At 41.8% G+C, this 21,151-nt stretch overlaps 2 protein-coding genes and 2 long non-coding RNA genes across 4 annotated transcripts; 1 reads left to right on the forward strand and 3 right to left on the reverse strand.

Annotated features, from left to right (window-relative positions):
- Positions 1-1,883: 1,883 nt before the first annotated feature.
- Positions 1,884-7,298, reverse strand: gpn2 (GPN-loop GTPase 2). The gene is made up of 5 exons (XM_004077661.5): positions 6,560-7,298; positions 6,312-6,468; positions 6,080-6,240; positions 2,394-2,524; positions 1,884-2,204 (listed from the first exon to the last, which is right to left on the reverse strand). The coding sequence occupies exons 1-5, from the start codon at positions 6,977-6,979 to the stop codon at positions 2,132-2,134; spliced, it is 942 nt and encodes a 313-aa protein (XP_004077709.1). The 5' UTR covers positions 6,980-7,298; the 3' UTR covers positions 1,884-2,131.
- Positions 7,299-10,456: 3,158 nt separating this feature from the next.
- On the reverse strand, positions 10,457-14,440 carry gpatch3 (G patch domain containing 3). The gene is made up of 7 exons (XM_004077662.5): positions 13,973-14,440; positions 11,630-12,078; positions 11,362-11,536; positions 11,169-11,228; positions 10,983-11,104; positions 10,768-10,895; positions 10,457-10,693 (listed from the first exon to the last, which is right to left on the reverse strand). Exons 1-7 carry the CDS (start codon positions 14,397-14,399, stop codon positions 10,510-10,512), a joined length of 1,545 nt encoding a protein of 514 aa, XP_004077710.1. The 5' UTR covers positions 14,400-14,440; the 3' UTR covers positions 10,457-10,509.
- Positions 14,441-16,924: 2,484 nt separating this feature from the next.
- On the forward strand, positions 16,925-18,065 carry LOC144984565 (uncharacterized). The gene is made up of 2 exons (XR_013648360.1): positions 16,925-17,147; positions 17,772-18,065. It is a non-coding gene; the product is annotated as an uncharacterized LOC144984565 (long non-coding RNA).
- Positions 18,066-18,130: 65 nt separating this feature from the next.
- Positions 18,131-19,275, reverse strand: LOC144984564 (uncharacterized). The gene is made up of 3 exons (XR_013648359.1): positions 19,143-19,275; positions 18,603-18,717; positions 18,131-18,522 (listed from the first exon to the last, which is right to left on the reverse strand). It is a non-coding gene; the product is annotated as an uncharacterized LOC144984564 (long non-coding RNA).
- Between the last annotated feature and the right edge of the window lie 1,876 nt (positions 19,276-21,151).

Genomic DNA, 21,151 nt, shown 5'->3' on the forward strand with positions numbered 1-21,151 from the left:
GTTCCATTAATTTCATTTTAGGTGGTCTTTTTTTGAGTCATTTTCGTTCTACTTTGTTTTTTAGGGATCAAACAGTTGTCGTCTGGGTTGCTTTAGATCATCTTTTACATTTGGCCTCAGATTTTCCTTTTTTGTGACCACTCTGTACATCTTTGAGGCCATTTATTGTCACAATCCACATGGTTTAGCTACTTATTTTAAGTGTGCAAAGAGACATATAAGATGACATACTTCCAATAAATAAGAACACACATTAGTTTTCATATTTGTCTGTGTATTTTCTACTTTCAGATTTGCTTTGGTGCACTCTTGCCTATCACAGTTTCATTTGGACAAGGATAGCAACACAGGTTTTTCCAGAACAGAAGGAGGAAGCCTTGCAGCAAGAGACTACCAATGCACATTCCCTCCCCTGCCTGCTCGGCTCGGCTCGGCTCAGCTCTGCTCTACTCTGCTGCCACCCCCTCTCCTCTCTGTATCTCGCTCCACCAGAAACACTGTGTGCTGTGCGTGGGGGGATGGGCGCGCAGGTTCTCCCTCAGCTGAAGTAAACTCGCATTTCCCGTGCATCTTCTGTTTGTCAGAGTGTTTTCGCTTTCCCTCCAAAGTCTCACAGCAATTACAACATTTTCCAGAGTTGTGTGGCCCCCAGCACCTCCTCTAAAGGAGGACAAATAAAGCAGGCGCGTTCCAGCCAGGGGTAGTTGGGTGTGCGCGCTGCATTGGGCAGGGGCGGGATGGTAATGAAAAAGTGCGTGCGCGCGTCTCAGGGACTGCTTGTTTGGTAGAAAAGATCCAAATAAAAACCCAAAATCCTTATTGGTTTCCCCCCCTTATCCAACTGGTTGAAATTCACATTTGGCATGTAAGTGGGACAACACTGCCTTTCGGTTTAACATTCTCACACGACACACAAATAGGCGCGCACGCACTCACACGCGCTCTCTACTCTACTCTGCGCTCCGCTTTACGCACACATCTATCTACCTCTAGGGGGCTGTTAGGAAAGAAAAAAAAAGCAGGAAGTGGCGGTGAGGGGGGCGATACTTGATCACATGTACAAACATAGAAACACAATTTAACATTCTGCCTGACACACCCCCTAATGCACACACAGCTTAGCAGGCAGGAAGCTGCCCGGTGCCCGCATGTCATTAGCAGCCACACCACACAGGGTTAATTTGATTTCCCACAACGGCTTGGGTCCTCAAAGTGGCTTACGAATTTATGTCAGTCCAACTGCAACCCTGCAGAAGTGCAGACATGGAAAAGGCAGCCTGAGAGGGTTTCAGATGGGTTTAATAGGAGACCAAACAACATGGATTGGATTGGTTATAGTGGTTCACACTGAAGCAGAAATACAGCGGAGTTTGAGCTGCATTCATGAAGACAGAAGATCCCAAAGAGCAGACACAGGGCCAGTTGTGCAGAAACACAGATTTAATGTGGCTTCCTCTCCCCGCCTGACTTAATTTTTCTGCTCCGGATGCTGGAAAGAGTCGGAGCAGATTTCTGCGGATCGGTGGGGGAGATCATCTGCACGCGCATGCGCCCTCTGCTGGTCGAGGTGACGCTTCATCTTTGGGAAACAGAAAATGTTCAGATGTTTGTAGAAGAGCAGGCAGCAGCAGGGATTTCGTTCCATCACACAGAGAGGAGAGGAAACATGCAGGTTTCTGTCTCTTTCTTGGAGAAATTCTTCTCACAGTGTGGATGCAGGAGGACAACCAAGAACCATCCAACCACAAAAAAGAAATAAATATTTAATAATGCATTTTGGAAATGTCAGATTAATAAAATAAAGGCAGCATTTCATGATGTAATGTAACTTTTTAAACACAGCATTTCAAAATTTCTCTTAAAAAAGGAAATACTTTCACACCTTTCAAAAGAAAAGCTTTATTTACAAAAGTGTATTTCATAAAACAAAGGACCAAAAAGCTTTTTTATTAGAAGAACTGAATGCTCTCTTCTGTGGTTCATTTGAGGTGATATTTCACAGCAAAGTTAGCTTTCATTTTCTCACTGGCTTCCCTTTTTTTCAATAGCAGTAGTGAAATCCTGGCAGTGAGATGAGAACTTGAATAAGAGTCTTCAAATGTACGGCGGTCCTTCTCTTCTGAGTCTTCATTTACAGCTCCATCATTTCCTCCTCCACGGTCCTTCCACCAGTTTCAACATACCTCTCTTGAACTCCAAGTGTGCTGTGGAATAACACTTAAGGAAATATAGCAACTAATGTGCTTATTATTAAGACATGAATTTGATTATACTTGAAATAATCTAACATTAGAATCTAAAAAAAAGGGCGGTATAAAGTCTGGACTGTTCTTTGAGTTAATGTTGAAACAAATGAGTCACAGTGAGTCAGCGCAGGGATCTGGGAAGGATACAAGTTGAAATGGAAGTCTGCCCCCACCGCAGCTGACATCATAGCCTGTAGATTTCTCTCCTCCAAATCTCCAAAACAGTAGCCGTTGGCCTTGTCCACCGCTCGTAAGACCCGAATCATGCTCTCTTTGTCCTCCAGAAAGAAGGAAGAAAACATCTGATCTGGGGGTTTTCCCTTGGAGACACTCACAAAACTGTTGCAATAGATTGCTGAAACCTTAAAAATATGCAGCTGAGTGTTTTTCTGCTTGTGCTTTCTTCATAATAATAATTATAATAAAATCTGTCCAGGGTGTACCCTGCCTTTGCCCAACAGTGGCCGGGTTAGGCTCTGGTAGCCCTGTGACCCTATAGGGGATAAACAGGTTAAGAAAATGAATGAATTCAAAAGCAACTGAAATTAATGTGGTTTTCAAAACCTCCATCTTTATCACCTGTTTACCTTCCACTGCAGATATGATGGTAAAAATGACCCTCCAGGAGAGGTAGAAATGAGGATTTTGTAGATTTGTGGGTTTGTGTGGTTATCTCACAGAGCCAAACCTTGATAAAACATTAGACCAATGAAGCTGTGTTATCCAGACTTGATTTGAAGGTCACTTCACACTGCAGATACAGTGGGGCAAAAACGGATTCTGTCAGCCACCAACTGTAAAAGGTTCTTCCACTTAAAAAGATGAGAGAGGCCCATCATAGGTAGACCTCAACTATGAGAGACAAAATGAGACAAAAAAATCCAGAAAATCACATTGTCTGATTTTTAAAGAATATATTTGTACATTTTGGTGGAAAATAAGTAACTGGTTAATAACAAAAGTTCAACTCAAAACTTTGTTTTATACCCAAAACATCACGGCTCTAGAGGAGAACTGCATGGAGGAATGGGCCAAAAATACCGTGCTTTAGAGTAGGTATGGTGTTCTTTGGACGAAATGCAGCTTTCTTTCTCCTCCAAACACGAGTAGAGTTCTTACCAAAAAGTTCTATTTTGGTTTCATCTGACCATAGGACATTCTCCCAATCCTCTTCTGGATCATCCAAATGCTCCCTAGCAAACTTTAGATGGTCCTGCACATGTACTGTCTTTAGCAGGGGAAACGTCTGACACTGCAGGGTTTGAGTCCCTGGTGGGGTAGTGTGTTACTGATGGTAGCCTTTGTTACTTTGGTCCCAGCTCTCTGCAGGTCATTCACTAGATCCCCCATGTGGTTCTGGGATGTTTGCTCACCGTTCTTGTGATCATTTTGACCCCATCGGGGTGAGATCTTGCGGGGAACCCCAGATGGAGGGAGATTATCAGTGGTCTTGTTTGTCTTCCATTTCCAAATAATTGCTCCCACAGTTGATTTCTTCACAGCAAGCTGCTTACCTATTGCAGATACTGTTTTCAAAGCCTGGTGCAGGTCAACAATTGTGTTTCTGGTGTCCTTAGACAGCTCTTTGCTCTTTGACATAGTGGAGTTTGGAGTGTGACTGTTTGAGGTTGTGGACAGGTGTCTTATATATACGGTAGGTAACCAGTGGAGGACAGAGGATCATATTACAGAAGAAGTTACAGGTCTGTGAGAACCAGAAATATTGCTTGTTTGTAGGTGATAAAATACTTATTTTTCAAATAAATTCTTTAAAAATCAGACAATGTGATTTTCTGGATTACATTCCTCATTTTGTCTCTCATAGTTGAGGTCTACATATTTTGAAAATGACAGGCCTCTCTCGTCTTTTTAAGTGGAAGAACCTTTTACAGTTGGTGGCTGACAGAATCCGTTTTTGCCCCACTGTATCTTCAGCGTGAAGTGACCTTCAAATCAAGTCATTGGTCTAATGTTTTATCAAGGTTTGGCTCTGTGAGATAACCACACAAACCCACAAATCTACAAAATCCTCATTTCTACCTCTCCTGGAGGGTCATTTCTTCTTATGAAGTCAATGTTGAACATAACAAATTGCTGAGAAAACTGGAAACGCTTCACCATTCACACCCTTTTTGATCAAGAGCCATAACAATATCTGCTGAAAGAAAACAACAGTCCCATCTGAAGTGCTGACACGCAGACTCTGGTCTGTGGACACGCACAGCTTAGAATCATTGTTCATCTATGAGGAATGTGAGGAAACAAATGCCCACACACTTCAGGACTGAGATCCACCTGCAGAAAATGTTCCCCGTTTTCAGGTCCAAAAACTACAATGATAGCCAGACTAACTTTGTTAAGCAAAATAAAATGCAGTAAATGACTCTAGAAATGTGAAAGTTTAACATTAAGGCCGCATTTACACTGCAGGTCTTGATGCTCATATCCGATTTTCCTACTATATCCGATTTTTTTGACGACCCGCTTACATCATCTTTTAAAAGTGACCCGTATCCGATTTTTGCTTTCACACTATACAATGCTGAAACTATCAATCGTAGACGTTTTGAGGACTACGTAGCAGCATTTCTGCCTTCCGCGGACCTCCTTCTGACTTTTGTGACTGCGGTTGTCATGGAGGCAACTCAGCGACGGATGGAGGCGTTGTCTTGGGCGCTGCTGAAGGGATGCGCGGGAGAGGAAAAAGGAGGGCTCCTCAGCTCTCTCTGAATTTTGAATGAGGAAGTGTTTGCAGACGTGCTGTACTAACAGTTTGATCCAAGTGTTGAACCTTTCCTGCGCGATGACTTCTCTTTTTCCGACCGTGGTCAGAAACGCACGGGAGATTTTCTCCAGGGCCGAAGGCGGATTCTACTTCGGGGTTCACTTTCCCGTTCGAAACCCTCAGCCTCCAGAGTGGACACCTTATTTTTGATTTACGGTTCTCTGACAGTCCCCCGCTCCGTGGTCACATCCCCTCTCCTCTCCTAACACACACACACACACCCACACACACCACGCGCGGTCCCCATCATACACGCCCCCACTCCGCAAAAACACAAGCAAAGATATAACCGGCTTCTAGCCTGTTCCAGAGCAACGGTGTCCCGCTTCATTAGTTACCGTTTACGTCCCGACCGGGACCGGACCGGAAATAACAGCGGTTTCCGACTACGGTCTTAAGCCTGAGGCTGAAAGGTAACACGCTGACAGCAACATCAGTGCACAAAAGCACCTTAATAAGTCATGTGATCTCAGTTGGTGATGTCCTGAGTTGACGTCACTGACGTACGACTCGCATTTACTGGGGAATATCCGATTTGTCTGCCTACATGGCACACGCAAATGCACGTATCCGATTCATATCCGATTTATTTCCACATATGAATGAGGCCTGAATCCGATCTGAGAAAATCGGAATCCATGCGCTTTTGTCCTGCTTACACATTCACCGGTCATATCCGATCTGTGCCACATGAGAGGAAAAAATCGGAATTGAGTCACTTGAACCATGCAGTGTAAATGCGGCCTAACTTAACTCAACCTTTAGAAATTCAGAAGAGAAATTCCTTACATCAACTGGAAAAATGAAAATTAAAGCTTTTTCCTGATTAAAGCTTCCCATCAATAAAAAAAAAAAAACATTTGTGTTTTATAAGCTTATAACCAGTTATTGTGTAACACAAACATATTAGAATACCTTAAATGAAAGAAAAATATAATTTTTTAAAACATCCATTTTTAACTTACTCATTTGAAATAATTTGAGAGAAATCACTAAAAGTTGGTAACATTTAGATAAAAACAGTAACATTTACAAACAGCAGCAATACCTGCACATTCAGAGGTACAAAGGAGACCAGGCTGTAATCCTGGATCACCTCTGCCAGCTTTTCATTCAAGCGCTGGAACTTTTTAAAGAACGGGTCAGTGGCCAGGTGATCCAGAAGGTAGGTCAGGTCCATCACTTCCGTGTAGAAGTCCAGGTTGAAGGCTGGACAAACACAAGGATGCGTCAGCGCCGTGGAGAAAACCTTCACACGAGCTAGTAAACGGAACGCATACCCAGTTTGCCGTATTGCTCGATCAGGTCCATCTTTGAGAGCACGTTGACGTGGGGGAGCTCCACGTGCAGCATGGTGGACAGAGAGGTGCACAGAACAGAGATGAACTTAGCTGGGTCAGCGCAGTAGTGGGAGTCCACAATGTGCACTGCTGTCAGCTGAAAGAATAGACACAACAGCATTTAGATCAAGTGTCAGGCTAAAAAGCTGGTTTTCAGTCAGAAATATCTGGATATGGAGACATCTCACCCGGAAGTTCCACTTTCCCAGCTGGGAGAATATGTTCTTGACTGAACTCTGGTGAGTGTAAAGCTCCACCTGTCCAGGACAGTCAAACAGGAAGTAACAGTCACCGTGCCGCTTCAGCTTGCTCTCCAGCCAGTCCAAATTGGCCTCCAGGTACTGCATGCAGTAGAGAAGGCCACCGTTGGGCCCGAGCTTCAGGCTGTCCATCACTTCATCCAGAGTGATCAGCTCCGAGATGTCCACCGCGCAGGGATACGGCATCTCCTCGTTAGCGGGGTCCATGTTCACCACCACCACCTTGCGTCCCATGGTGCTCAAGAACTCGCGCATTCCTTGGCAGTATGTGGTTTTCCCTGAGCCGGGAGGTCCGATGACCACCTGGCCAAAACGCAGAGACGGTTTTGCCTCCGCGGTTGTGCTCATGGTTTCAGGAAGCGGCCGAAAATGTCGAGACGAAAACAACAAGCGATGCAGTTGTTGTTGTTGTCACCAGTTCAGTTCAGTTAGCCGGCAGGTTACATTTACGAAGTTTCAAAACACTCCGCAAAGTCCTTATATAACATTTTAAAAAGGGATTAAGTCCTTACATTTAGGTTCTTTTACAATAAAAACGTAAATATTGGCATAAAATTGTCATGAATCAACTTAAATTAGCATGTGTACAACAGCTGCTAACAAGAACGCTAATCGTGCTGAATTATACATCCGGGTTACGTGACGTTACTCAGCTGTCAAAATAAAAGCTTCACTTTGTTTGAAGTATAAATTGTAATACATTTTAATTAATGAAAATGTATACTGTTTTATACGGAAGCCGAAAATGCAGATTGTAAAAAAAATGACAAAAGTGTTTTGGATCGGACTGAGTTGGGCTGTTTGAGTTAATGTCCGGAGTTCAGTGAACGCACCACGCAGAGACGCTCGTCAGCCCTGGGCTCTGTCATTCAACATGCTGTCGGGTTTTTTTTAGGGTGATTAATTGAGGGTCCTGGTGCATGATGAGACGGTACAGGTGTAGGTACCATAACAATTCGGCCTGCACCAACCGTTCGGGGTCCTTCGAGTAGTGCTGGCGTCACATTGTGTGATTGGCTGTCTGTTGGTCCAACTTAGCAGCTGAACGGGCTGCCGTCCGAACCCTTCTCCAGACCGCACTCTATAACAAAGCATCTTCCCTGCCTGCAAACACAAAGCTAAAGCTGCTCTGCTTAGAGATACAGTTCTCTCGTGTGGAGCAGCAGGTTCCTTTTAACAGTCACAGATCTTTTTACAAATTGGGTTGTGGCAAAATATCTCCATAAACATTACAAAGAATAATGTCAGACAAAGCTTGTGAGGTAAAATAACTTTATATTACAAAAGGAAACGTGAAATGAAAATAAGAGAGCCCGATCAGATCTGTACGCTATGTAGTTTGTCCAAGTGGGGCTACCGTAGTGTGACATCATCCTAAATCGAAAGGACCCCGAACGGGTATTGCAGGCCGAATAGTCATGGTACCTACACCTGTACCGTCTCATGCTTAAGGCATCTGAGGAGCGTAGATCCACCAATACATGAAAGATAAAAAGAAAAAAACAGAAAAGAAATGAAAAACTTTTGGGGTGGGGGTCGTGCCGCCTTTGTCGTTAACCACAAAATGAAGACAGAAACAGGTCAATTCTCGGCGTCTCAGTGCGGGAGAGGGAGGGGGCGACACTACAGTTTATTCTTCACTATCTCGTTATCACAAAAAAACAAATTTCGTTTTTTCAAAAACGGTAAAAACAAATAAGTAAATAACTAAAAGTAGGGCAGGCCGTTTTCGGCTTCCGTAGTTTTATTTTGATAATTAAAATAAAATTATTTATTTTAGCTACATTATAACAGGATTTTTTTTAGATAAAGGAAAGCTATGGTTTTTGTTTTAAAAGCAATAGCTACATATTTAACAAAAACTTGTCAAAATAATCTAAAATATTTGGATTGCGGGCTTAAAGCCTTAAAGCTAAAAAGATGAGAAGTGGAATTCAAAAATTCCTTTCGACATTTAAAATCTCATATAATATAGAAACACATTTTTGTCCCTATCTTCTTTAAAAATTGCATACTTTTTTTCAAAAGAACTAAAAAGCCAAATGAATAACAAATTAATAAACCATAATGTTTTGACTGGATTCTGTTTCTTTGTATTTATCTATGCTGTTGAAGCATTAAAATAGTCACTTTGTCATAAGGAATAACTTCATTGTGGTTTTAAAACGTAATATTTTCACTTAACTCGTGTTTTGTGTTATTTCAGGGCAAAATGATCAAAAGCGTCCATCCATTCATTTTCTCCTGCTCATTTGGGTCACGAGAGCCGCAGTCTGTGCAACAATGCTCAGATTTTTCTTCTCCTGTGCCACTTCTTCCAGCTCTTCCGAGTAAACAAACCCAAGACGTTCCCTGGTCACCTGAGGGTGGTCTCTCCTGCATGTTCCGGGGTTTCTGTCCTGTGCAGCAGCTTTCCCCTGCACTCCTCTCTCCGTCCTTTAGTGGTGCCAGAGTGTAAAGAGCTGTCTGCTTTTCATCCAGCCTGTTAGGTTATCTTATGCCTTCTTGGAAGATTTCCCCTCTTTTTTTTCTTCCCAGTCTGAGTGAGTTTTGGCCCATTTCCTTGAACCTATATATATAAATATATATTTTGCATTGGTACTACTCCACTGGATTCAGACCGCGTTTTCTGGATTACAGCTGGAAGTCACTTCGCCTTGAGGAGGACTTTGCATGTCTTCCCCTATCCTAACCTCCAGGGCAGGAGCAGCCATCACCTGAGTGAGAGACCCTGTTCTTTGTGTTCACTCTGTCTCAACGTCCCCAGCCTTCCTCCGTACCAGTTTTGTGTTCTCCTGGATGTGGAAGTAAAAGACCTCTCTGACGGAGGGCTCAGCCAGACATTCCCAGTTAACCTTTTTGAGTGCGTTCGTGTTTGCCAAGTCTTTCCAGACTCCTCCCCCACCAGCAGATCCAACTCACCACCAGGTAAGGATCAGTGGACAGCTTTGCCCTCTCTTTACCTGACTGACCTGACACACGACAGAGGGTTGCCTGAAGCGACTAAAGTCTATCATCGATCTCCTGCTTTGGTTGTCCTGGTCCACATGTTGGCTGAAGGACACTCTTGTGTTCAAACGTAGGGATTGGTATGAACAAACTATGACGAGCACAGAAAACCAACGCAAAAACACCACTCAGGTTTAAATTAGGGCCATGAGCAACTGTGAGCTACCAGATCATTGAGTCCAAACCCTCTGGAGGGATTGAGGTTCAGAGCATGAGCTGGGCTGTGTGTGGAAGTAAACCTGACTATATCTAGCTGATACCTCTCAACCTCCTGCAAGAGCTCGGGCTCCCACCCTCCTGTAGAGATGGCCTTTTAAGTCCCAAAAGCCACCCTTCAATGACCAGGGGTTGGGCTGGTTACGTACCACCATTGACCACCACCAAAACCACACTGCACCAGCCCCGCTTGAGGTCTCCTATAGGTGGTGGGTCAACACGGCAGTGATCCCATGTTCTTATTTCAGGCTGGACCTGCCCCAGGCCCTGCGGGAAGAGCCCCAGCCGCCAGGCGTCGAACCCAACCCCAGGCCTAGCTGGATCTTGGTTGTTTATTCTCACAAAGGGGTTCTGAACAGCTAATTTGCCTGGCTCTCACTTCGGACCTGTCCTCTCATGGAAGACCCTACCAGGGGTGTGAGTCTTGCACGTCTTAGCTCTCAGGATCAGTCCAGCTCTCACACCCCTCCACCATGTTAAGGTGGCGGTTCACTGAGAATGATCACAACCCTTTTATTAGACTTTGTTAAATCTAAACGAGATAAATATTTCGAAGTGAATAAGTAGGTATTTAAGAAGAAAATACAAAACTCACAAGGCCACTGGCTTAAAATTTAATACAAAAGCACACACACAAAGGAAATGACAAATGGTCATCTTTTTGTTCCAATACTGCCTCCTGGTTGCCATCCTCTGTACTTCATGCTGGTGCTTGGCTGGCGTCTGAGTAAACTGTCTCCTCCATCTACGTCTTGTGGTTTATCATACACCGTTGATATTAGATGGTCCGTTTTGACTTTTTTCACAGAATGTAGAACCAGTTTCTCTCCATGATACCTGCGGAAAATCCATGTGTCAGCATGGTTTTTATTCCAGTGCTGCATTGCTTGCACTTCAGAGTTCATGCTCACCCGAAGCCTCTTTTGCAGTGTGGATGTTGACCTTCATTCTTGAGAGCATCTGGAGTCCCAACCTGACTGTTTCCCAATCCTTCCCCGTCCCTCCAGCCTTGCTTTTCCATCACTCGCCGACCAATACCCTAAATCCCACGAAAGAATGGTCCGTTAAATAAAAGAATAGCCGATTAAGCTTATCCTCCCCCTTTTATTTTTGGAATTCTCCTTACCTTAGTAAACTTCTCAAAGCTGCCAATAGATTGATTGTGCCCCGATCCACTATCAGTTCCTTCCCTCAGCCTCCTCTCATATCGCATTCTGACATAGTCACGAGCGTCCATGTCGCCTCCATCTGCGGAGAGACTGGGTTAGAGAAAAGCTGACCTCCTTCCTGTTGAGAGAAGAGTGTTGGATACCTTTATCGTAGTAAACGCTCATGTCAACATCCCAGTCGTCTGATGTTTGCTCATCGAAGTCTGAAAGAGAAAAGTCCCAAAACATAAAAACATGCTTTTAGGACAACTAACTGAACAGGAAGTGTAGCTGAGTCGATTTCACTGTTCATGGGTCAAATGGTTACTAAAACGTTTGAGGTTTTTGGGGTTATACCTCCTTCCTCCTCCTGCCAGTACTGAGCATCAGTGTAAAACACCAGACCCGAGCCCCCTTTCTCCCACTTCAGCTCAATCTCTTCTTCAAACAGTCTTTCTTTGCTTCGCTCCTGGCTGGTGACGTCCTCATGCAGAGCCTCGTGGCGCTCCCACTCCTCGCAGTAATCCTCATCCTGCAACAAAGAGTCATTGAGGAACCACAAAACAGGAACGGACAGATTTATGTTAAACACTGACAGACATAGTTGACAGTGACCTCTACTCACATCATCTGTGTTTGACTGTCTATCCTCCTCCTCTTCCTCTTCGTCTTCCTCTTCATCCTCCTGCACATGCTCAGTCCCCTGGCTCCGTCTCGAAGAGGGAACTGACCAAGCGCCAGGACCGGCTATTTCATGTCCAGCGGCTGTTAGTACCGTATCTTCCGTGGCGGGGAGGGTGCACGTGTTGTTATAGAGGAAGGGTACGTTTCCGTAGCGACGACTGGAGCTGGTCTTTGGGAAAGTGAGGCCCAGCTTTCGAATGAGTCGTGGGGGGAGGCGGCAGGACTGGATGAGCTGAAGGAAAACTTTGAGGGGGGTGCCCACGTTCCCGTGCCGCATCAGAGCGGGTGGGTTGAGCTCAGGCAAGGCTCTGAGGTCGGCCTCTGTGAAGCGTTCCGACAAAGCCACGCGGCGCCGCTGCTCGTGTTTTGTCTTATATGGGAAGACTTCCTCTGAAGGAAAAGAGCAGAAATAGAAAGAAAAAGTTACAATTACACATCAGACAACCAGCTGCAACTGTTAGTTGCTTCTTGAAGCTTCGTTTGCTAAAGGACATCTAGTGGACGCAAAACCTTTCAGTTGAATTTGAAGTGTGGTATTTTGAAAAAAAAAAAGGACCTTTGAATAAATATGTCAGCAAAATAATCATTGTTGGAAAATGAATGAATGTAATGAAACGTTATATAGAAAACACTTTACAACTCCTTCAGGGTACCAAAGTGCTTCAGAATAAAAGAAAGAGTTTAAAATTAAGCAAGAGCAAAGAAGTTATGTGGCCCTCATAAGAAAAGGTTTGGGGACCCCCGCTCTAAAGCTGGTGTGGGCAAACTACAATCTGGGGGCCATATTCTAAACTACTTATCTTTTAAACTACTTAATCTGGCCCGACAAACTGGAATAAATTGTATTAATAATCCTTCTTGTTTTATCGCCCCTGCAATTCTGAAGTCTACCCATAGACGGTGCACTACAAATAAATAGACCTTTGTTTAGGTGCAGAAAGTTGTTGTGCATCCATGTGGTGTTGGATTATGTTGTAAGATTTGTTGTTTTTTATTTTTCCGATCATTCAAACGTCACATGAATGCAGCATTTCTCTGAGTTGATGTTTTACACAAGGTACACCAAATGGTGCAATTGGCTCTAAAATGAAAACAAATGCCACCGTTTTGAAATAAAAACTCAAAAAAATGTTCAATTCTAAGATGTATATATTAATTTTCAATCCAAATGAAAGCAAGTTTCTGTCCTGGTTCCATGTTATTTCTTTCTATTATACGGTGGATTACCAAGTATCTGCTCCTGTTTTGGTCCTTCTATCAAATTTTAGATCCCTTTGTGGCCCAAATAGTATACAATAAGCACCAAAGAACACAACTAGAAACAAAATAAAACCCACCAGCAGAGTAGAGTTTATGGATAATTGTGGGCAAACAGTTGAAAACTTTCCTCTTTCTTTCTCTGTACTAAATGGATATATCTTCCATTTTAACCTCTCCTTTCGTCTTCATAATCTCTTTTAGGGTCACAGGAACCGACCCGGCTTCTGTTGGGCAGGTGACCCTGAACAGGTCACCTGCCGGTTGCAGGGCCACACACTGAAACACTCACACAAACCTAGGAGCAATATAAAGGTGCCAATCAACCTATGGAGCACGTTTATCGGACTGTGGGAAGAAGCTGGAGTGCCGAGTGAAAACTGTCACATATACAGGGAGAATGCAAACTTCACACATTTGAACCAGGGCCTTCTGCATCACCATGCAGCCTCATTTGAACCTCAAATCTGGATAGATGGAAACAAGAGCAGCGTGCGGTCAAAAGCCATTTGTCCCTCCCTGCAGGGACCGTTAAAATAATGAAACGTGTCTGGCTCTTGACACTTCCATGCCATCAACTCTTCTGTAAATACCTTTAATCTGATTTATTGTTCTGGAGCAAACAAATAGACTCACATTGAAGACATTACACATTTCTAAAAAAAAAAAAAACTTTCTCCCCATCTACTAAATAAAGCCAAACTTAAATGTTTAGTGTTAAAACCACAGAAACTACATACCAGATTTTTACTAGTTCAAATTAAATAAACACTTGTTGTTGTTTTTTAGCAGTTTGTTGTATTATTAATCAATATACTCCTTGATTTAATTTGTGTACCATATGTGGAACCAGTTTTATGAGGAACTCCATAAGATCGGCCCATTCAATATGTTTCACTAGAACAACTTAAAGGAATAAAGAATATAATAGAACACCTACATTTACTTTATTAATAAGAACTCTTATTTTGTGTTCTGCTGGTCATCGATTGAGTCACTGATTTGATTGAAAGTGAGGAAAAAGTACCATTTTCTTGTGAGACTTTGAATCTCCGGATCACGCAGCGCCTCGACAGCCAGTTTCCCTTGGAGTTGATCCAGTGGTTTCCCGCGTACATCTTCACGAACCGGTCCGCGTCTTTGGGTCGAACCGACACGATGCAGCAGCAGGTCTTTGCTGGCGGTCTGGACGTGGAGTTGCTCTGTGCTGTCGGTTCGGGTTCTGATGAGGGTTCGGGCCTGCTGCTGCTGTCGTTTTCCTCGCCGGCGGCGTCTTCGCGCTCTGTGGCTCTGGGCCCGTCCGGATCTTTCAGAACCTCTGGTCGGTGTCTGTAGTGAAAACACTGAAAGCCACCGCTTTCTATGAACTGACTGAAATAGTTTCTTAGATCCACGGAACGGAACATAACCGGGATGTTGCTGACGGCGAAAAACACCCACTCGGAGTCCGCCATGGCTGTTTACGTTTTAGTACCGTGTACGTCACAGGAACTTTCGTCACATCCGCATCCGGACCTCACGTCAAAAATAAAATACAATAAAAAAGAGCATTCGCTGGTAATTTTCCAAATACATGCGGCCACTGCTGAGCTCTTTTTCCTAAAATTAGAATTACGGTTTGGGTTAATGGTCCCTCCGGCTGCAGTGTGCAGACGGAGGTGTGGCTCAATGTGGGCGGGGTTAAACACGCTGCGCTCCACCCACTGTATGACATTCTTTTTCATTAATATTGCCACCTACCAGATTCGGGAGTGATGAGATGACTAAAGGCCCGTACACACCGGGACGAATATTCGCCAGCCGTTTTTCGCCAGTGTTTTTCAACACGTTTCTTGTGTTCACACCCAGGCGATTTTCGCTGACGATGAGCCGAGCGAACATGCAATTTCATTCCCTGACATTAGATGGCGCTTAATGTAAAACAGAAATACCCCCTGTACATAAGGTGGCGCTGCGCAACTTTACGCTTCTTAAAGTCGCTTTTCACTCAGAAGAAGAGAGCAAGTATTTACGCGCTTGTCAGAATCATACAAAGAAAACATGAATATTTCCAGCACCAGTAGCTCCAGCTCCAGTTCCAGCGATGAAGAAATTATTGTTCTGTTGAATGATGAAAGACGCCGGAAAAGACGCCGATTTTGGGTACATCCCATAGTTACGAGAAGAGAAGAACATGGGGAGTTTTATCGACTGGTACAAGAGCTGAAAATGTATCATGAGCGTTTTCGGGGATATTTTAGAATGTCCGTCATATCGTCAGCGTCTATCTTCTTCTCTGGTATGTGTGCTCAGAAAGGCAGTTTTGTGTTTGAGCGCTCCCAAGTTGTGTTTTACTGTAACTTCAGAAGCTCCAGACACGTGTGCAAAAGCGCCATTCTCATTGGTCGTATAGTTTTTGACGCGGCGCGTCAAACCAAAAAAACGAACCCGAGGCGTTTTTTAAAAAATGACGCTTTGATGCGTGGCGTTTTTTCGCGTCGGTGTGCACACTCACATTGGTGCCCTTTGTTTAGTGACGAGGCGTTAAACGTCGGCGAATATTATATATATATATAATATTATATATATAATATTATATATATATATAATATACACGCGAAATTCGTCCCGGTGTGTAAGGCTCTCAACATACGTTTTTTTTAAATTCAGGAAAAGATTCATTATTTTGATATTAGGATGTGAACACTCAAGCTTTAGGAATCTTGTTTTTTTTAATTTTCTTTTTAGGAAAAACCCAGCCCTTTCTATTTATGGCTACAGGAACAAGAAAGGCAGACTGATCAAAACTGTGATGTGTTGGTCTCGTACAAAACGGCTCCTATCTCATAAAAATATCTCATATTTTGCACTCTTTTTTCCATCTCTGTATTTCTGCTGAATGGACAAACACACCACCCTCCTCTTCCTCACCACATTCGCAGATGCACCAAGTGAATGAGCAGAATGTCAATCATGTTATAAAAAGAACCTTGTGTCGATCGCGTTGTTTGAAAAGTAGAAACGCCGCTCAGAAGTTCATCCCGGTTCTCGTGGACAGTCACAGGCAAATCCGGAACCACTTCACTTTATTTGATAATGCCAAAACATAATTTAGAGTTCGCAAGAAAACAATTCCATCTAGAACCGAATCCACGACCAGCCTGCACCCGAGAACTGAGAGAATCTTCTTCTAAACAGATTAGATCATTACTGACAGAAGAAATCCGATCAGCTTTACAATCTGAGACACTTAGTACTTTTGAAAGCAAACCTTTACAAAAAATCGCGAACAGTGGGCGGAGCGCAACACTTTTAGCTCCGCCCACTGTTTAGTACGGTGGCCCTGAAGTGCAAACCATTCAACAAATCACTCGATACAAAAACATTTTTAAGATCACAGCAACAATTTAAAAAGCGTATTACATTTTAGAAAACAAAACAAAATTTCAGAAACCAAAACATAAAAAAGAAAAAAAGATTTCAGAAAACAAAATTAATTTCCAGAAAAAAAAGAAATATTACAAAATGAAAACATTTCAGAAAAAAAATTAATTTCCAGAAAACAAAATGAAATAAAAAAAATGAAAACATTTCAGAAAAACAAAATGAAATATTAAAAAATGAAAAACATTTCAGAAAAAAAATGAAATATTAAAAAATGAAAAACATTTCAGAACACAGAATGAATTTCCAGAAAACAAAACGAAATCTTCAAAAATGAAAAACATTTCCAAACCGGAAGAAGCAGGTACTATGGGACAACGCTGATTGGATGATGATGTTTGTCGATCATTTGAACTGAAAAGTATTTTAAATGAAGCGACGACGGATTTTATCGTCCAAACAACAATGTACCATGATAATTCCCGTATTTCCCATTTACATATTAAATCAAAAATGCAGCAAACAGATAATGAATGTTTAAATTATTTTTTGAATATTTCGTCTGAAGCAGAACGGTCACCCGGAAGTAGTTTGTGTGGATGACGTCCGTTCTGCAGGTAAACAAAGAAAGGGACGGTAAAACGTTAACATAAACGTTAATCTTTGAATATTTAGCGGATGTGATGACAGAACGCACGCAGAAATATCAACACCAACCAGGTTTACAAATGTTTCAAAATGTCGTGAGAGGATTCTGTCTAAAGCAGCAGCTGCGAAGAAACAGGTGTTAAAGACGGCGCACATCATCAGGAAATGCAGTCCCGTCATCCACAGATAAGGTATGAAGGCACATTTGTTTGATCTAATAAATGTAGCGTTAAACGTGATTTCTAGGTGGGTGTTTACAGACAGATCCAAGATCCTTCAGTCATACGTTAATGACAGGTTACCTCATCAGCTGGAGAGGGGGGGTCACGTGGGCAGGATTCTCAGACAGGTGTACCAGCAGCATAAATCAGCAAAGCTGTCAGGTAAACTGCAGCAGTTTGTGTCTCAGAATAACATTTATGAATGCTTCTTATTCACACTATAAGATCTGTGACTTTAGAGTGTGTCAGTGCACAGAAACATGACAGTAAATGACTGGATGTGCACATCCTCAGACACGCCCAGGTGTGTAACTAAAGGTGGCAAAGTCTGTAGTGTAGAATAAATCTTTAAAAAAAACGTTTTAGTCTTTCAGGCAGAGGAGGAATACCAAAGTGTTTTAGAATGTATTTTTTATAAGACTGAAATAATGTATTTTATTCTGAGTTTGGTGTTTTGACCCCTCCCTAATGAATTTCTGGTTTAACCCATTTTCTCCTCATTTTGATGAACTCAACTTTTTCCTGAATGAAAGATGAACGGCAGCCGATGTTTTTCTGTCAGGGATTTTTAATTTATTAATTTATCTCTGTCAGGGATTTCAAGAGCTGGAGCTGGAGTCCAGTGCAGAGGAAGCTGCAAAGCATGTACGAGCAGGAACTGGGGTCCCTTACCTGTGCATCTTCCTCTGGATGTGATGCTGAGCAGCAATGTGGACAAAACTTCCCTGACATGACTCTTTTTGATATAGTTGTTAAGCACAAACAGACTTTTCCCAGATGCATTTTTTCCTCTAATAAATGTGACTGACAGGTACGCTGAGTAAATGCTGATTGTAAGCGCAACATTTGATTGACTGCATGAAGAAGCCCATAAAGGAAAATCCACAACAGTTTCTTTGTTTCTGTTACTGAATAACGTATTCATGTTAAGTTTTCAATAAATATACTGCATTGCTATGAAACAAATTTGTTTATTTTCATATCCATTATTACAATCCTCACATCAGCATTCAGTTTTTTCATTGACAAAAAAACATCTCTAAACAACAGCTTTGAAAATCAAACATCATCTTTGTTAATAAAGCTTTAAAACCTAAAATGGTAAACATGGAAAAACTCCTAAATGAAGCAAGTCTAATATGAACATTTTAAACTGGAGTTTTGCTTAAAGGAACATTAAGTTGTTTGGAGTTGTACAAGTGTTTGATGCGATTCCTCAGATGTGATTTCCAGATCATCAGCCCGACACTAAAGCCAGGAATTGTGCTTCGTTTTTCACTCCCCACTGCATCATTTACAACTAATCAGGCTTATGCAGCAGGTTAAAGACGTTTTTTTAAAGGACCTGCAATTTAAAAAAAAAATTAGATATTAAGGTTAAATAATATTTATTGATTACATTGCACATAAATCATGGTGACTTGCCTGTACACTGCACAATGATATGAATGACTTTAGTCTTCTTGTATTCCCATGTAGAGCTGCCATCTGTTCTTCTGCAGCACAAACCTTTCTGGAACTTCGCTTTGAGAAACTTCACCTGCAGAAATATCACATGTTAATTCAATTAAGTATTTTATAAACTTTAAAGTTCATTTTTAAGTTTCAGTATATGTGTATATGCATGGTTCAAAAATATACAATGCACTTAAATATTATTTCCCATAAGAACTTGTTTACTGATTTCAGTCTTAAAGTCGATTTTTAGCAACACTGATGCCATATAATTACTGTAATTACTGTATAAATCACAGAATCAGGCTGGCTCGGAGCTTTTTCTCTCATGTTGTCACCGAAAACGGGAACGGCTATCATGTGAAGACGGTTCGTCTCCATCGGGTTCCTTTTGCGCATGCGCAAGATAAAAAGAAATTATCTTTTCAAAGCAGCACTTTAACATCCTAAAATTAACATCCTTAGAGACATGTGACTGACAAAAGAAAAGATCACAGAATTGATTCTTACCTAAAGATGATTGACAGCGTGAACCTCGCAGCCGTAGACATTAGCGCACAGCGTTCAAAGTAAAAGTGCTCACAAACTACTTCCGGGTGACCGTGTGTCAGGCGAAATGTTAAAAAAATAATTTTAAAGTTCATTAACAGTTTGCTGCATTTTTTATTTGATATATAAATGGGAAATACGTGGATTATTATAGTACATTGTTGTTTGGACGATAAAATCCGTCATCGCTTCATTTAAAATACTTTTCAGTTCAAATGATTGACAAAAATCATCATCCAATCAGCGTTGTCCCATAGTACCTGCCTCTTCCGGTTTGGAAATGTTTTTCATTTTTGAAGATTTCGTTTTGTTTTCTGGAAATTCATTCTGTGTTCTGAAATGTTTTTCATTTTTTAATATTTCATTTTTTTTTTCTGGAATTTTTTTTTTCTGAAATGTTTTTCATTTTTTAATATTTCATTTTTTTTCTGGATTTTTTTTTTCTGAAATGTTTTCATTTTTTAATATTTCTTTTTTTTCCTGGAAATTAATTTTGTTTTCTGAAATGTTTTTTTTTTGTCATTTTTGTTTTTCAAGTTTTGGTTTCTGAAATTTTGTTTTGTTTTCTAAAATGTAATGCTGCTTTTTAATTTTTTTTTTTTTTTTTAATTGTTGTTGTGATCTTAAAAATGTTTTTGTATCGAGTGATTTGTTGAATGCTTTGCACTTCAGGGCCACCGTAGTTTAGGCACGCCTCGGTCTGCACGCTGCAGGCAGGGGATGGATCAAATACGGAGAACACATTTCACACGCCTAGGTGCGTGACAACTAATGGAACTTTAAGATTAACTTTAAATACGTGGGGCCAATAAGAACATTCAGCCTTGGACACACTTAAAATACGTGTGGGGGCAATATGCAAGATTGTGCATCTTGGCTGCAGGTATCACGTGTGGCCAACATGAATTTCCATCAGTTTTTGTGCTTGTCACACGAAAATAAGTGTGAAAAACATCAGCCAGAACCCAAATAAACTACATTCAACTGAATGAGGGATAACTTCCTTCAATACAATCAGGAATTTAAAAACACAAAGGTTTAAAAAAAAGCAAAAAACCTTTGTCTATGCAGTGCCAGTTGAAAAGTGACAGTCAAAAATGAACAGCTATATCTTTGGTTATTTGACGTCTTTTGGGGGGAAAAAACAGGTTTCATTTTTGAAATGCATATTTTCATCTTTTAATTCATTTTTTTAAATGCCATAACTAAATATTTTGTTAGCCAGCTAAAAAATTCATTTAAAGTTAAATATTTTTATATTTATATACTTTACAAACTAAATGTCAGAAGTCAGAGCTCTGTCTTCCCCTCTGGTCACCAGCAGGAGCAGTCTCTAGAGTTCCAGCCACACTACAACTCCCAGCAACCCCAGCACACACTTCCTGGATGCCACAAACCTGACTCTCATTCACTCATCAACAACAGCATACTTAAGTACTGCACTGAGTGAAGCTCAGCATGAAGCATTGTTTGTGCCACTCTGCCTTCATTACATTACATTACATTACATTACATTACATTACATTACATTACATTACATCAGGTCAGGTCAGGTCAGGTCAGGTCAGGTCAGATCAGATCAGATCAGGTCAGGTCAGGTCAGGTCTTGTCTACCTCATGAGTGTGGTGTGAAATATGCAAGGGTCTGGGCATAAATGTGAGTCTCACCTCTGTCTAGCATCCTCTGCCCAATGGCCAAGTGGAACACCTGAACAAGGAAATCAAGCCGTACCTACCAAAGCCAACATCAAGAAGGCTGGAGTTAATTCCTGGTTTGGGCCGAATATGCCCAGAATTCCCTCAAGAAGGCAACCACTGGGCTCTCGCCCTTTCAGTGTATCCTGGGGGTTCAACCCCCATTTTTTTCCACTGGTCGGGAGAACTCACTAAGTTGCCAGCAGTGGACGAGTGGTTCTGTTCACTGCTGGTTTCTCAGTTCCAACAAAAACAGTACCTCAAGATCGTGTTTA

The sequence above is a fragment of the Oryzias latipes genome, chromosome 16 (assembly GCF_053564925.1).
Source record: "Oryzias latipes strain Hd-rR chromosome 16, Olatipes_Hd-rR_3.1".
In the NCBI taxonomy this organism is placed as follows: Eukaryota; Metazoa; Chordata; class Actinopteri; order Beloniformes; family Adrianichthyidae; genus Oryzias; species Oryzias latipes.

What these genes read in the sequence shown, in the direction of transcription:
- gpn2 (XM_004077661.5), bottom strand. Translation starts at nt 6,979, where the DNA reads ATGAGCACAACCGCGGAGGCAAAACCGTCTCTGCGTTTTGGCCAGGTG. An exon ending in CGAGCAATACGGCAAACTGG is followed by an intron (nt 6,241 to 6,311) that starts GTATGCGTTCCG and finishes GTGTTTGTCCAG; the next exon opens with CCTTCAACCTGGACTTCTAC. An exon ending in GCAGACTTCCATTTCAACTT is followed by an intron (nt 2,205 to 2,393) that starts GTATCCTTCCCA and finishes GTTATTCCACAG; the next exon opens with CACACTTGGAGTTCAAGAGA.
- gpatch3 (XM_004077662.5), bottom strand. Translation starts at nt 14,399, where the DNA reads ATGGCGGACTCCGAGTGGGTGTTTTTCGCCGTCAGCAACATCCCGGTT. An exon ending in GACAGTCAAACACAGATGAT is followed by an intron (nt 11,537 to 11,629) that starts GTGAGTAGAGGT and finishes TCTTTGTTGCAG; the next exon opens with GATGAGGATTACTGCGAGGA. An exon ending in CACTGCAAAAGAGGCTTCGG is followed by an intron (nt 10,694 to 10,767) that starts GTGAGCATGAAC and finishes GATTTTCCGCAG; the next exon opens with GTATCATGGAGAGAAACTGG.